The 17,319-nt window shown below is 40.8% G+C and overlaps 1 protein-coding gene across 9 annotated transcripts in view; it reads right to left on the bottom strand.

Annotated features, from left to right (window-relative positions):
• Positions 1–17,319, bottom strand: part of PKNOX1 (PBX/knotted 1 homeobox 1) — a 70,845-nt gene that overhangs the window by 4,907 nt on the left and 48,619 nt on the right. For 6 of the 9 annotated variants that reach the window (XM_054005095.1, XM_054005086.1, XM_054005105.1 and 3 more), the window contains 8 exons: positions 11,707–11,877; positions 8,941–9,040; positions 7,566–7,663; positions 4,120–4,158; positions 3,846–3,974; positions 2,780–2,856; positions 1,191–1,363; positions 737–823 (listed from right to left, as the gene is read on the bottom strand). In XM_054005095.1, the coding sequence (XP_053861070.1) occupies positions 737–823; positions 1,191–1,363; positions 2,780–2,856; positions 3,846–3,974; positions 4,120–4,158; positions 7,566–7,663; positions 8,941–9,040; positions 11,707–11,877 (874 nt within the window). The remainder of the gene's footprint in view (positions 1–736; positions 824–1,190; positions 1,364–2,779; positions 2,857–3,845; positions 3,975–4,119; positions 4,159–7,565; positions 7,664–8,940; positions 9,041–11,706; positions 11,878–17,319) is intronic. The other 3 variants (XM_054005120.1, XM_054005142.1, XM_054005147.1) reach the window with 3 other exon arrangements.

The raw sequence follows: 17,319 nt of genomic DNA, 5'->3' as shown, positions 1-17,319 counted from the left end.
TTACACAAGAGAATTTGTTTTTTTTAATAGGATACCTTGGAAATTACATATAACAACTAACTATGTTATTTAGGTTGCAAAGTCAAGCACTCAAAAGTTAGGAAATGTCAGAATTGAGATTGCAAGACTATTTGGTCCCTCTGTGTGCATGCATGATACAGTCTTTAATTACATGATCACAAACTAATATTTCCCACTGTACCCCTACCTCATTCAGTGCACAGGCTGGAAGGTGCTCAGGGAATGAATCAGGGTTACTTAAATGGATGAGACTGCTGCCTTATTTAGCTCCCATTGATGTCAACAATTAATTGCAGTGTTGTTGTAGCCGTGTTGCTCCCAGGATATTAGTGAGTCCAATAAAAGATATTACCTCACCCACCCTGTCAACAGTTACTGGCAGCTTTCCTATTGACTTCAGTGGGAGTCAGATCAGGCCCTTGATGCAGATGCTGCAAGGTGAGTAGGGACCTGAGGCAGGGGTCTGCAGGAAGGGAAAGGCTGGTCCTGTGGTTAAGGCAGTTGGATGCCACCCAGGAGGGATAACTGGGTCTATTCCTGCCTCTGCCACAAAGTTCCTACATGATGCTAGCCAAGTCATTTAAACCAAAAGTTCAACAGGTGGTTACTAATGATATAGTCCTCATTTCTCAGTGCCCAATGTGAGACTCTTGGGGCCTGGTTTGCAGCACTGAGCACACAACACTAAAAGAGAATTCAATGGGAGCTGTAGTACCTTGGGCAGTAAGGCAGGGTGGTCTGCACGAATGAGAACAGCGTGGAGAGTCAGGAGGCCCCATGTAACAAGTCTGGCTCTTCCACTCTGGGAAAAATAATACATGTTCATGTAACTAAAAACTATATCATAATACACATGCACCAGAGCGAAGAATGAAGGTTGCATGGACAACTTTAATTCTGACATTTCCTAACTTCCAAGCGTTTGACTTTGAGAAACCTAAACAACATTCTTGAAACACACTTTTTTCTAAATATATTATATACCAAAAATCCAAGTATTTAGCTAAAATTTTGAGAGAGAAATTTCTGTCAATTTTTTCCAGACTACCAACACAGTGGTTTAGCTACAATGCCCCAAAATATAACAAAAAACACTTTATTTCTATGTAATAAAGACATTTAAATAAGGAATTCATTTTACTATACATGTTCCAGCCAATTTTCCTTACCATCTGACATTGTAAGTTCATTAGATTGCTGCTGAGCAACTCCTGATGCAATGGAATCAGGCCAGAACCTCTGAACTGGTCTGTTTTGAGCTGTTTTTTTCTTTGTTTTTGGAGTTTCAGAACAGCTAGAATCCAGCATTGGCTGAAGAATTCGTCTTCTAGCATTGATAAACCTAAACATGACCAACAAAAAAAACCCCACAGCTTATGACCAAAAAATTGGGAATGCATGCACATGCATGCACACACAGAGACAGTCTCAACCAATGTTTTATGCAAAAAATAAAAATTAAATAGAAATTAATATTAAAAATAAAAAAGGCGATTTCTTAGCACCTTGGTTTCACACTCCATGTTAGGGATGCACGAGAACCATTGAACCACAACACCTGCTCCTTGAGCACTGAAGTCCTTTGATATTGCAAATCTTTAACTAAGGAAGCAGCTCTCTACTTCTCCCTGGCTGTCAGGCTATTCTTCCTCCCTCCTCTACTGCCAACTGGTACAGTTCTTCTTCTAGCCAGGTGCATTCCAAGGTCCACCCACCCAATATAAGCTGTGAATCATTGCAGCATGGCCCAGATAATGGATGTTCCTCTAATTAGGGTCCCCCCAGACATGGCTCCTACTTGGGTCATTTGCTCAGGTTCCCTGCTCACCTGGCTCTTTCCTGTTTATCTCTGGTTTGTCCCTAGCTCCTGCCTGACATCCTTTGATGGTCCCACTAAATTTCCCACGCCTGGCTCTTGCGCCAGTCAATCCACTCTCTTGTCAACAGTCTCTACCAAATGGATTCTCCACCTTCTTCCCAATTCCTTGTAACTCCCTGCTGTCCTCCTGTTTATTTCAGGCCCCTCCAATTGCTGCACAGGAACCATCCTTCCCTCTTTTTTCTGCTCCTGAACATAAACTCAAAAGCCTGAAAAGCCATCAGTAATTAATTTCACTGTAGTTAGGTAAGGAAGGATTGTCTTATGACAAAGCACAGGACTTTGAATGAGGAGACCAGAGCTCTATGCCAGATATGACAAAGACTTCTGGTCTGTTGGACGAGTCATTAAAGCTCTCTAGCCTCAATTCCTTTATCAGCAAAATAAGCATACTACTACTTCCATATCTCTCGGGGTATTATGAAGTGAAAATTCTTAGTGCCTGTAGGGTGTTTTGAGGTCTTTAGGTGCTTTAAGTTTGCAGAGTACTATTATATGGAAGACCATCCATTGTTTCCAGGCAAGTTTAGTGTAGAACTGTAGATTGAACTCTAGATGACAGGTTTCAGAGTAGCAGCCGTGTTAGTCTGTATCCGCAAAAAGAACAGGAGTACTTGTGGCACCTTAGAGACTAACAAATTTATTAGAGCATAAGCTTTAGTCCACGAAAGCTTATGCTCTAATAAATTTGTTAGTTTCTAAGGTGCCACAAGTACTCCTGTTCTTTTAACTCTAGATGTTCATGATTTTTTAGTTTAAGTTAGACTCTTAGTTTTATTTCTATGTATTGTACACATGTGGAAGGTACTCACATACACAGAGTGTACCTCCATACCCACACTCCAATTATGGACATTAAGCCAAAGTTTTGGATCTTACCAATTGTTAACCTGCAGTAGTGTCAGATTTGTCTGGGCTGCAATTTGCTTTTTCTCATCTTCGGTTGGATATGGATGCTAAGGACAAAAAAAAAAAAAAAAAAAAATGTATGTAAACTTTTTGCTTTTTTCTTTCGTTAAAAGAAAATTAAACTTTCTTCATTACTATTGATTAAAAATTGCTAGAATAAAAAAAAAAACACCTGTTTCATTAACAAATAATTTTTATAACAAATTTTTACTGATACAGACACTTAACAAGTAAAACTTTACTAAACAAAAACTGATTTTATCTTTATAAAGTGTATATGCCAACATTTAATTGCCAATGTCAAATTCAGAAAAAAAAATGCTTCTCACAGCTGCCAGAGTCCTTGTTAGACAGTGTGATCCTTCATCAGCACAGCATGTGGTAAGATTTGATTAGTTACACTGTCTGACGGCTATGTCACATGAGAGTGCTGATGAGCCTTATGTGGTTAAATAACAACCCCCCTCCACCCGAATTAAATAGGACAAGGAAACTGTATGTAACATAAGAAATGCACGTGTGATTTTCATGCATAATTCATCAGTTGTAACATCAGTTAGCTAAAACAGAAGATAGAGCGCTATAAATTAATGGAGTATTTATTACTAATAGAGACCTATCTTCCCCTTCCAGCGCAAGTATGCGTGCACAGGGAAGACACTGTAGAATAACATGGAGCCAATGGCACAAAGCAGTTGTTGGAAGGTTTGGTGAAAATTCAATTCCCCTCCACATATAATTTATACATGAAAAGTGAGCCATGCATTGGAGGAGTAGCTGGCACCAAATCCTGGGCACTACTGAAATAAACAACAACAACTTCTAGGAAATTTAGTAAGATCTTGCAGTTCAAATGTTAAATATATGCAAAATTAGGGCCTTATCCATCTCAGATTAGAGTCAATGGAAAAAACTCTAACAGACTTCAGTGGAAACTAAATTGGGCCCTTAATGCATACAAAGTAAGGCCAAAAAGTTTTATCTTCCTCAGAAAGTCTTCTCTGAATACTTATGACTGCTGATGTTTAATTCTTACCCCTATATGCTGAAAGAGCCAAGATCTCATCACATTAGTAGCGTGCTTTGGAAGAACCCCTCTCTTATTTTTTGACGAGCCATCATCTTGATGCAAGATACTTAGATCTTGGTTTAACTGTAACTGAAGCTGCACAAATAATTTAAGAAAAATGTAGAAAGTTATAAAGTTACTTTAATGAATAAAGATATTGCACAAAAATTGTTTTTATCATGTGAAAGCAATGAAATAAATTAGCTCTATAATCTGTGTCAAAAAAGGGTACTTTATTTACCTGCAGCGGTAGTGGTGGAAGTTCTCTTGCAGTATTATCCTAAAGAGATCCATACTCTGGGTTACATATTATCAGGTTTCTGATGTTTTAGCATTTTCTAGAACCTCTTTCAAGAATTGCTGTAGTTGCCAGGAGGCTGTATTCACCTCATCATAGCTACCAAGTGCCAATTTATTTTCACTTACAGTAAAATTCATTCCAGTGCAGGGGGCCAGGCATAAGATCATCCTTATCCTGTAAACACCATATTGAGAATCTGATTCTCTACTGACTTGCAATTTGTGTAGCCATTTATGCGTGGTGCACAGAGAGTGTAACATGCTATGCTTATTTTGTAGTGTTTTACACTCACTTTACGCAGGTATGACTACACAAGATACAAGGCTGTGAAGAATCAGGCCCTAGGGGTTTAACATGGAGCTTAAGTAGTGTAAGACACCTTGTGCGGGTCTTCTGCACTGAGGTGAATTTAACTGTACGGCCCTTACTTCCCCAGCCTAAAAAAATACAGCAAAACTCTTAAAGCACAATAGGTCTGTGCATGTGCCTCAATACACATCATCATCTAAGAAGACAATAATGACAGGTATAAAAAGCAGCTCTCACTACTTAACGTTCCCCCCCGCCTCCAGCCTCTGGAAACTACAAAGCTGAACTGGTGAGAGGTGCACACAAGAAAAGAAAGCCATATATATATATATAAACAGATACAAAGAATATATGTATGACAACTAAGTTTGTAAAATAAACAGCTATCACCAGCTCCACTTTTAAGTCAGCTAAACTCTGTCCTTGAAGTATGTATGCAGTTTCTTGGGAACTGCATGCATACACGTTCAAGTTGAGTTTGGCCTGATGAATTTAGATTATTGCAACAATAAGTTCAAAAGAGCATGAGAACAGAGTAAAATAAATGACAAAGTTTAACTGATTGTAGTGGAAATTCAGCAGCTCCTTTAACAAGTATATAACTGTATGCAAAGCCACTGTACAGGGAGAATCTATTACTTAAATTTACATGCTTAAAATACCAATTAATAAGGTTTTCCTCATATATCTCTATCTATATGTGCACATACATTTTTAAAAACTACAGTAAAGCAAAATTAAGTTTTAAAGTTTAAATGCACAAAGATCAGGAGATTCTGAATTAGAGTTTCCACACAAATTTTAACTCTACTCAGTCAGGAACCAATGCTGCATGCACTTGATTTATATTTATGCTGTACCTTTTCTACAGCTTCAGAGGCACATATTTAGTGTTTTGTTTTACCAACTCTGGGTTATAGCCCCTGAGGCTGTATTATATTCTCCATGTTCCCTCAGCTACAGAGCATAACCAAGTAGCACCAGCTGTTTTAGAAAGGGCTGACTGGCTTCGCCCGTAAATGTTCTTGGTCCCCCAAACCTGGCAGGCCACTGCATGATTAAAAGGAGCACAGCATACAGACTTGAAACGAGACAGTCCTCTCAGTCAGCTGGAATCCTCTGAAACCGAAGTCAGCAGGATTTGAAAAGTCTGCACTTGGGATAGAGAACATGAAACAGATTTCAAAGCCTGCTGGCCAGGTCTCCCCACAATCCCCAAGACATCTGGAAAAAAAATGTTGTACTGTATTGTTTCTATACTGTAGGATCATTTAATGGAAGACCCTAATGTAATGCCTACATGGGGAAGAGTTCAGGCTATTGTAGGATCCATAACAGCAAGTAAAAGCTAGACCTTAATGATTTTTAACATAGATGTATGAAACCTTCATAAGTTATCAATCTTTCCCTCTTTTGTCTCCTTTTTTCACTCTCAATTGGTGTATCTAGATGTTCCCACATTGAAAAAATCTGCATCTATGAACATTTGGAGAGATGCTCTTCAGTGTTTATCCAAACCTAGTAGGAAATAGCATAGAGCTCACATATGATATATCATTTCCAACAGCTGTGTTACAACTTCATTATTTCTAAACCAAGTTTCCTCAAACAAGACAGAACACTGGTTCATCGCCAAGCATTGTGTATATTCTGAGTGTGACTCTATTTTTAAAAGGCTGTTCTTGAGCTAAGTGTAAATTATCATGTGAAAACAAAATTTCTCCTAGCTCCCAAACACATTCAGAATTGACAACACACACAGCCAATTTTTTTAAATTCACAGCAATCGGCTTCTCTGCAGAGGCTCACCATTGCATTTTTCAACTCCCACAAGATAATTTCTTCCCCACTCCCTCAGAAAGTTATGGAACACTGGAAATAGGAATTTAGGAAGATCTATTTCATGCCCAAGGGTTACAGTGGAAGACAGGGTCAAAGTCAACCCACAGATGGACTTTGGAGTTCCAACAGAAGTCAAAGGAAACGGACATATTTGTGCATAAGTTGAGGTTATTTTGTCTCACTGGATGCCACACTTTTCCCATTCAAAGAAGCAATAGTTTTCCCTCCCAACAATCCAGTTTATGTGAGAATTTTACAAGTCAGGGGCATGGATGCAATTCCTATTAACTCAAAGGTATATGTCTCTTAGGGCAGTATTTGGCCAGGTACGTGCTGTTACAAAGAAAAAGTGATTTTAAAAATACTCTTTCATGAAAGAAAATCAGTAATTGTTAATGGACTTTATATTGTGCAGATGAATCTTCCTGTTCAAATGTTTAACAAAATTAATCCACTCTAGGATCTTCTTATTCCTGGATAATCTGATTTACCACTTTGATACATGGACCACTATCTTGATGTTCTGATTTGAGACTGTCAATCTGCTATCATATATTTTCCTTTCCTATAATGCAGATTTGATTGGACTGTCCTATTCTAAACTGTAAAGGGCTTCTCAGCAAAAGAAGGCTGATCTTTCTCTTTCTTGAGTGTGATGTAATGCACACTATTTGGCTGTCATCCGTTTAGTTCAACACAGTACTCTGAAAGTTTGTGTAGTGAGAAACACCTCTTAACAAGTGTAAACTCTGAAATATATAAAAATAAAGTTTTAAATTACTGGTGCTGGCAGCCTTCTTGTGTAGTGACACTTCTGACACCAGCAGTATGGCATCATAACATACTTGTGTACATCCATCCTGCCATAATACTAGTTCAGTTAGAAAGAGTTTAAAAATGCTTAATGTTTACTCAGTAAACTATTTTTCTTCTATACAAATACTTCTCTGCTATCACCAAGAAGAAAGGAATTGATAGTTGATGTCATGATGCTCTGTCCTGTCAAGGGAGATTTTTGCAAATCTTTGAGATCCTATGCCATATTACAAATGTGGGGATCTTTGCAGCAATGCTTAACATTTTTTTCTGGATTAAAGTAATTAATTCTATATTAATTAATGTTTATTTGTGTAATGCTCAGTCTGTCACTTTATCATACTGAATACATTACTATTACTTTAAAAAAATAGGTTTTTTACTCCAAGAAACTATTCCATGAAGACCATGAAACAAACCTGTGAATTCTGGATCCTAATTGTCCCAGGTGACAGTGCTTGTGTCACTACTTGACCTTGTGGAGTGACCACAGTGACTGGCTGATACACTGTACCCCCTTTAAAAACAAACACAAAATTATGATTATAAAGTAGATGAAAGTGAATTTTTGAAAAACATGCATTTCAACACTAAGATCACTATTAAGTGAATATCTTGATGGGAGTTATTTTACTGACAAACATCATTCTTGTACCATGTCTAATTTAAAGAGGGACAAATAACATTCTATTTAATTATTTAGTAACATTATTGCTGACAAACAGAAATGCATTTTTTGATAACTGATATTAACTATATTTTATTACAACTTCTCTAACACATTAAGATGCACTCTTGGATATTAAAGTTTCATTCATAGAAAACCATAACAAGTTTGACTCAATTTCCGTCCATTTTAGATATGCCAGATCAGATGCTCATAGTGACCTTAGTGACAAGACATTTCAAGTGTATTTCATCTTGACTGCCAGCCCAACACAATGGTGCAGTTTGATGTTGTCAGGATTTCACTGACTTCCAGTTCCTGTTACCCTACATAATGCGATGAAAGACTTTAAAGCACAGCATTTCAATAATACATATTTTTTGCCTAATAATATTTTGAAAAACAGTAGAAAACATATGTTCTTTTCAACAATAGATCAAATAATTTTTCCATTTATAAAAGGACATTGCATAGAAATATATCACACCCTTCACCCCCACTTCCCACAAAATCCTTTAGATATATTTCTGTGCAATGTCCTTTTTTTGGTTGTATATACATAAGTATATACCAGTGGTTCTCAACCAGGGGTCTGGGGCCCCCTGGAGGGCCATGAGCAGGCTTCAGGGGGTCCCCAAGCAGGGCCAGCAATAGACTCGCTGGGGCATGGGGCACAAAGTTAAAGCCCCACCGCATGCGGCTGAAGCCTGGGGTCCTGCCATCCAGGGCTGAAGCCAAAGCCTGAGCAACTTAACTTCTTGGGGCCCCCTGTGGCATGGGGCCCCAGGCAAGTGCCCTGCTCGCTACCCCTCTAACGCCAGCCCTGGAGTTCATATGCAGAAAACCAGTAGTTCTGGCACAGGCAGGCCATGGAGTTTTTATAGCATGTTGGGGGGGCTCAAAGAAAAAGATTGAGAACCCTGGTATATACTATTCTTAATTTACACACAACATATGAAACCAGTATTCAAAAGAACTACTGGGACACTCGGTTGTATGATATTTGGAAAGTTACTATTATAGGAGTTATTAATAATAAAATATTCCTATATTTGTACATTTCTTAACAACTGTGAAAGAAAGCAAAATAAAAAGCAATATGCCAGTTTTTCTTTTCTGTGTCATACCTGCTACTGTTGCCATAGTTACATTTCCCTGCTGCAATGCTGATGCAGGCACCATAATCCCTTGGGGACTCAGTGTGCCTGCAATGGCACTTTGAATTTGCTAGAAAAATAAAATAATTAGTTTTTTTAAATTAAGTATGCTCATGTAATTTTTAGTTGCAACAAATCTGGGGCTTTAAAAAGAGGATCATCTCCAAGAGAAAGACTCCATCGCTCAAAGGTCATTACTGCAAACTGATCAGCTTGAAAACATTAGTCATTAAATAATAATTTCATAAAGCAGACATGAAATACCCAAATATATTTGGGGATAAAAAAGATTTTGGATACAGAACTAAACCAGAAGTGAAACAACAATTTTTAAAGACACAGAAGATAAAGAGTAGATACAATTGGTCTCAGGAGGTAAAATTACAAGTGAATTTGGAGGTTTAATAAATAACTTAATTCCTTCTGTAGCTTTCTGACTTAAAAATGCAGTATGTACATGATACCTTAAATATTATTTTAATTTAATTAAACTGTGTAATACAGTTGTGTAATTTAAATTATGTTCATACACCCTGATCTTGCAAATATTTGTACATATTCTTAACTTTGCCTGTGAACAGTCCCACTGACTTCAAAGGAAGTACACGTGTAAAAATTAAACAAATGTGTGTCAGCAGGATTGACAGCTAGTAGCCATGCCACCAAAAATTGTTTTAAGTAATCTCTATCTAATTTCAAACTTTCCTCGGCACGCTTCAAAGTACCAAAAGCAAAAAGTGAGTTTTAAAACTGAAATTTAAACCATTAGGAATATTCATAGTACATAAAGTTAAACATGCACGTAAGTCATTACAGGATCGGCACCCTAGACTAAAGCACTACTAGGTAGTATGACATCATTGCCAAACTCAGGGAAATAGGGTTGCCAACTTTCTAATCGCACAAAACCAAACACCATACCCCCGCCCAATACATTCCCCCTCCCTTGGTGGCTTGCTCTCCTCCACACTAAGTTTCACTGGGCTGGGGCAGGGGGTTGGGATACAGGAGGGGGTGAGGGCTCCGGCTGGGAGTGCGGGCTCTGGGGTGGGGCTGGGGACGAGGGGTTTGGGGTGCAGGAGGGGGCTCCAGGCTGGAACCGAGGGATTTGGAATGTGGGATGGGGCTGCAGGTTGAGGCAGGGGGTTGGGGTGCAGGAGGGTGTGAGGGCTCTGGGGTGGGGGCAGGGATGAAGGGCTCAGGGGAGGTGAGGGCTCTGGGCTGGGGGTGTGGGCTCTGAGGTGGGGCTGGGGATGAGGGGTTCTGAGTGTGAGCAGGGGCTCTGGGCTGGGGCAGGGGGTTGAGGTACGGGGGTGAGGGCTCTGGGCGGGGGATGCGAGCTCTGAGGTGGGGCTAGGGATGAGCGGTTTGGGGTGTAGGAGGGGGCTCCAAATTGAGGCAGGGGGCTGGGTGCAGGAGGGGGTACAGGCTCTGGGTTGGGGCCGGGGATGAGGGGTTTGGGATGCAGGTGGGGGCTCCATGTTTGGGAGGGGGGGAGGACTCAGGGCTGGGGCAGGGCGTTCGGGCTCGGGCTTACCTCGGGCGACTCCTGGTCAGCGGCTCAGCGAGGCTAAGGCAGGCTTCTTGCCTGCCTGCCCGCCCGCCTGCCCTGGCACCATGCTGCGCCCCAGAAGCGGCCAGCAGGTCTGGCACCTACTAGGTGGGGGGGCCAGGAGCCTCCACGCGCTGCTCTCGCCCACAGGCATCACCCCTCCAGCTCCCATTGGCTGGGAACAGGCCAATGGGAGTGCAGAGCCAGTGCTTTTGGCGGGGGAAAACGCACGGAGCCCTGTGGCCCTCCTGCCTAGGAGCCGGACCTGCTGGCCGCTTCTGGGGCGCAGCGCAGTGCCAGGACGGGTAGGGACTAGCCTGCCTTAGCCCCACAACACTGCCAACTGGACTTTTAACAGCCCGGTCAGTGGTGCTGACTGGAGCTGCCAGGGTTCCTTTTCAACCGGGTGTTCCGGTTGAAAACCAGACACCTGGTCACTCTACAAGGAAAGAATAGTAGGAGTACCAAAAAGAGTAATAAAGCAATCATTACCTCTCAGATTATTTTATACAATAGATTAGGTATTGTAATCAGATATTTCAACAATCTAGCAAATACAGTGCACGTGTATAAGACTATGTGCAGCTGTTAATATTACAAGGTAGATAGAACAGACACGTGACACATCTCTAAAATATTATGACTAAAAACCAACAGGTAACCTTTGTTCACTCTAAAATGTTTGGATCAATTTATACGTTCAGTTTATATACACACACACACACACACACTGAGCCAAACCGTCCTTTCAACTTCAGTGAGGCAGATAAACCTGACAGCTGGGTCAAAGCTAAGGAGACATTGCCAAAGAGATGCAATGCATATTATGACAACTTTTTCCTTGTGCCCATTCTCTTTCCTAACATCTGTTCTCATCAAGGCAGCAACTCCAGCAAATCCCAAGTTTTTGTTTGTTTGTTTTTTATTTTGAAGTTGCTGGACTGAGGTAAGAAGTAAAAGGAATGCAGGCAAACAGTAATTATGGCATGTCTCTAAGTGTTGACACTTTTCAATAAACTTGTTCAGCTCCTTAAAAGAGGGTTGCTAACCTTAATAAAAACACAATTACAAAGAACAAGGTAAGCAGTGCATAAGTGGAATTCTTACAAAGTGCAGCAAAAAGGTATTTATAAATTTTGCGGTATTTCTAAGCAAAAGCTAATTTAAACTAACTTGAAATGTACCTGCGATGGTACAGGTGAATAAGGACTTCCAGGTTCTCCACTTAGTAGAGTTTCACTGTTCATTTTAGTTTTCAGACAGGCAATGTAACGACTACAGAAATCCTTGCAGAGTTCATTAACCTTTTCTAACTCAAGCAGATGAATACGTAGAACCTGGATTGCCTTTACCATCTAGAGAGAAAGATGGAAAAAAGACTTAGAAACAAGGCAAGAAAACACTATTACTTGCATGAATAATATAGGGCAAACTTTAAAAACCATGTAAGAATATACTATTTCAATTACCAGAACACAGAATTACTGATGCAGAAGGCTGCTCACAATACGCTTTCCCAGGCTGTATTTTACTGGCGTGTGAAAGGCATGTGTTTAGAACAAAATCCTGTGTTGCTCCATTGCTTAGGTAAACTGTCAAACAAGACAGAACAAACACAAATACAGCATAGGATTTTTCTTGTCTTGGCCACAGTCTATATTACTGTACAATTTTAAAAAAAATGGTTCGGGCAGGTGTGGTGAACAATAGTACTCTGAGCTATACCCGGAAGAAGGGGTTCAATTCTTCAGTCCCGTTCCCTCACTCCCTGGTTCAGGAGAAACCATAAGTGTTATGGAAGCCTTGCTGAGGAGGAGTGCTACCCATTACTCAGCAACTCAAATGTCCAATTAATGCTGCCCTATTACCTAAAAGGACATTGGCAGCAACATAAGGCCTCAAGAACAGAGCTGTGAAAGTGAAAAAGTGGGAGAGGAACCTTCAGTTCTTAGACAAGAATAGAGCCCGTCAGCAAATAAACAAACAAACAAGCATGCAAGCAAGCAAGCATTCATGCCATCCTTCGGATATAAACATATTTGTAATCATATCCTTTAAAATGCAGTTTTATTCCAAAGCAAGACTACATAAAACTGACATCTTACTCAACAGATCTGTTCCTATGTGTATTCAGCCATATCTGCTGACTTTAGTAACAAAAACGCATTGTTTTTCTGCTTTTTATGCCAATTTGCAGAACTAACATGTCTAAGAAAGAATCCTCAGCTCACCCTATTTCACCTTGTGCATCAACAGGATTGCTCACGAAGTTCCAATCTGTTATCCCAGTACAAACTCACTGAAGGTAAGAGGGTTGGCACTGGTGACACTCAGGGGATAATTTGAAGACAATGGGAATGCATGTGTAATTTTATCTGGCCTACAGAACTTTATTATTTACAATGTACAAAATACAAAAAAATCCTGTGGCAGGGCAGGGGAAAAACCCTATCACCCAGAAGCCTTAGACAAGTTGAATTGTTATCTGGGCAAGTAAAAGCATCAGACTTCCTGTTCACCAAACAAGGACATTAGGAGAGCCAGAATGACATCAGACACAGCAACATAGACCATAGTCAGAGGACAGAGTGGATGGGAAAGGGGAGCAGAAAGAACTAAGTTGCCTCAAGAGCAGGGACAGAGAGGAGCAGCAACACTGAGCTACCAGTGAGAGTGGAGGGGAGGAGATGCTGGGCAGAGGGATGGGCCTCGCTGCTGTCAGCCAGATATGCAATGCTTTGGGGAAAGGGGCTGATATAAGAGAAAAGGCACACTACTGAGCATATCCGAGGATAATGTGTTGGATTTAAGTGCTCTGATCAGAGGTCTGCTGCAGTCAGGTAGTTCAAAGGCAGTCAGGTATCTTTGCCAAAAAGGGAAGCAACGGTTTATCATTTCAGCCAAGCCAAAGTAGGCTGTGTATTATTATTTATATTGTAGCAGCACTAGAGGCCTCAATCAGAGATTGACACCATTTTGCTAAGCACTATATGTACCTAACAAAGTCTGCCCCTGTCTCCACAGAGTTTATCGTTTACTCAAACTAACTAAAAATTTCATTACTTGCTGCTGCTAAACACAATTTGATTTTATTTAGAATGGAGATGATCTCTCTCTAATACTTTGTTGCAGCCTTCAAACTGCAAATTTACTGCTACTAAGGACAGGTAGTCTGATTTTTCGCAGCAATCCTTGATTTACACACTACATGCTTAAGAAACATTTGTGTAAAGACTATCTACGCACCTAATTTTAAACAAATCTGAAAAGTGTCTGGAAGACATTGAACCACACTGCTGGGTTTTGGGGTAAAAAACCATCATCAGCAGAGCGCAATATTGGAGGTCCTGGGCCAAGAAAGAATAAAGCACATGACACATAAGAAAAATTAAATACTTAGAGTTAAATGCAATTTCCAGAATTAATTAAAAGCTACTATAGATGTAGTTCATGTCAGAAAGATGAAATGTTCTGTGTGTAATTTGCAGAAAACATGAGAAGCTTTCTGATAAGAGAGATCTTCTTGTCAGTGGGTGAAAAACCTTTAGAACTGATTTGCTACACATACATGATTTCTCTGCTGCTCATGCAAAATACACTGATGCAGAAAACAAGTTGCTTTGCCCCCAAGAAGAACCTGTTACTATATAATTTTCTGTAAAGTGTTAAATAAGGAGATCCAACAGTTTGTCACCTTGTTTAACACTCTTTACAGTCACTAAACAAGATTTTAGTTCAAGGGATTCTGAGATTTTGCAATTTGAAGGCCAAAGTGGCCTTAATCCTAGATCGGGGTGGGCAAACTATGGCCTGGGGGCTGCATCCGACCCTTCAGATGTTTTAATCCGGCCCTCGCACTCCTGCTGGGGAGCAGGGTCCAGGGCTTGATCCGCGCAGCTCCCGGAAGCAGCAGCATGTCCCCACATAGGAACAGCCAGGGGGCGTCACACGCTGTCCCCGCGCCAAGCACTGCCCCTGCAGCTCCCACTGGCTGGGAACCGCGGCTGATCGGAGCTGCAGGGGCGTCGCCTATGGATGGGGCAGCACGCAGAGCCACTTGGCCACACATCCGCATAGGAGTTCGAGGGGGGACATGCCGCTGCTGCCGGGAGCTGCTTGAGGTAAGCACCACCTGGAGCCCGCGCCCCTGAACCCCTCCAGCGCCCCAATCCCCTGTCCCATCCCTGATCCCCCTCCCACCCTCGAGCCCGCATCCCCAGCTGGAGCCCTCACCCTCTCCCGCACCCCAACCCCCAATTTCATGAGCATTCATGGCCCGCCATACAATTTCCATACCCAGGCCAAAAAGTTTGTCCACCCTTGTCCTAGATCAAATCATATTAATAACTATAGCATGGAAGACTTTACAAATGCAAAGTTTCTTCAGGAAGTGCCTCAGAAATATATACAGATAGCTAGCTTTGTTACTGTGCTTGCTGATGAATCAACTGACAGGTAAGTAACTGAGCAAGAGATGGTGATATCTGATTTGCGCATGACAACAGATCTTGTACTCTTTGCTGATACAGAAGACTTGCAATCTGGGATAGCTAGTGGTACTACTCAGGGAATAAAAACAGCGTCAGGAATTGTAAATATCATGGCAGAATAGCTACAACCAAAACCAAATGGTCTTTCAAGACTGATTGTACAATAGTGAATACAGGATATTAAAGTAAAGTAGTGTGCAGGCCAAATTTATAGATTCATAGATTCAAGGACTGGAAGGGACCTCGAGAGGTCATCAAGTCCAGTCCCCTGCCCGCATGGCAGGACCAAATACTGTCTAGACCATCCCTGATAGACATTTATCTAACCTACTCTTAAATATCTCCAGAGATGGAGATTCCACAACCTCCCTAGGCAATTTATTCCAGTGTTTAACCACCCTGACAGTTAGGAACTTTTTCCTAATGTCCAACCTAGACCTCCCTTGCTGCAGCTTAAGCCCATTGCTTCTTGTTCTATCCTTAGAGGCTAAGGTGAACAAGTTTTCTCCCTCCTCCTTATGACACCCTTTTAGATACCTGAAAACTGCTATCATGTCCCCTCTCAGTCTTCTCTTTTCCAAACTAAACAAACCCAATTCCTTCAGTTTTCCTTCATAGGTCATGTTCTCAAGACCTTTAATCATTCTTGTTCCTCTTCTCTGGACCCTTTCCAATTTCTTGAAATGCGGTGCCCAGAACTGGACACAATACTCCAGCTAAGGCCTAACCAGAGCAGAGTAGAGCGGAAGAATGACTTCTCGTGTCTTGCTCACAACACACTTGTTAATACATCCCAGAATCATGCTTGCTTTTTTTGCAACAGCATCACACTGTTGACTCATATTTAGCTTGTGGTCCACTATAACCCCTAGATCCCTTTCTGCCGTACTCCTTCCTAGACAGTCTCTTCCAATTCTGTATGTGTGAAACTGATTTTTTCTTCCTAAGTGGAGCACTTTGCATTTGTCTTTGTTAAACTTCATCCTGTTTAACTCAGACCATTTCTCCAATTTGTCCAGATCATTTTGAATTATGACCCTGACCTCCAAAAGCCGTTGCAATCCCTCCCAGTTTGGTATCATCCGCAAACTTAATAAGCGTACTTTCTATGCCAATATCTAAGTCGTTAATGAAGATATTGAACAGAGCCGTTCCCAAAACAGACCCCTGCGGAACCCCACTCGTTATGCCTTTCCAGCAGGATTGGGAACCATTAATAACAACTCTCTGAGTACGGTTATCCAGCCAGTTATGCACCCACCTTATAGTAGCCCCATCTAAATTGTATTTGTCTAGTTTATCGATAAGAATATCATGCGAAACTGTATCAAATGCCTTACTAAAGTCTACGTATACCACATCCACAGCTTCTCCCTTATCCACAAGACTCGTTATCCTATCAAAGAAAGCTATCAGATTGGTTTGACACGATTTGTTCTTTACAAATCCATGCTGGCTATTCCCTATCACCTTACCACCTTCCAAGTGTTTGCAGATGATTTCCTTAATTACTTAATTACTATTTAGGCACAAAAAGAAGAACAGGAGTACTTGTGGCACCTTAGAGACTAACAAATTTATTAAGGTGCCACAAGTACTCCTGTTCTTCTTTTTGCGGATACAGACTAACACGGCTGTTACTCTGAAACTTGTTATTTAGGCACAATACTCCTTGGCTGGCTGTGGTAAAGTGCATCATCCACAATACTGACTTGCTATTCTGGATCTCAAAAAAGATCCTCCTTATTCTATAAAGTTTGGATTTCTTTTGTGCACTATTTTGGACATATTCACCACGTACTTTGATTTGGCCAGAGCACTGAAGCCAGTGATCAAAAATGATCATTTAACAGTCACCCATTTTGCTACATATTGCAGAAACTAAGCTAAGGGGCTGAAGTAACCTTACTTAAGGGCATCTTAAGGAGATCAAGACAGGCAAATTTGTGCGCACATTGTTTTCCATGATGGATGCAGCCTACATTGTGCCTGAAGATTTTCTTACTCTTCAAGGAGAGGATCTCTTTCTTGTATGAAGTTTTAGCAAATTTAGAAAGCGGTATGTCAGAACTCACAGCAATGAAAGGCAATCCTAGCCCTTCGGTCCAAAACCTTATCTGTAGGGATGGCAAATGTTTCTGAGTCTTTAAAAGAAAAGCTGCAGAAAAATCAAATCCATGTGCTCAAAGTGTTATTTAAAATATGAATGCACATTCACCAGATTTCAATATTTTGACTACACAGAGTCCTAGTGATAAAAAAAAAAAAGCACCGTGCCATTATGAAAGTATAAATAGACAATCTTCT

Source organism: Malaclemys terrapin, chromosome 1 (genome assembly GCF_027887155.1).
Source record: "Malaclemys terrapin pileata isolate rMalTer1 chromosome 1, rMalTer1.hap1, whole genome shotgun sequence".
NCBI lineage: Eukaryota > Metazoa > Chordata > Testudines > Emydidae > Malaclemys > Malaclemys terrapin.
This window is presented reverse-complemented; position numbering and strand designations above follow the sequence as displayed.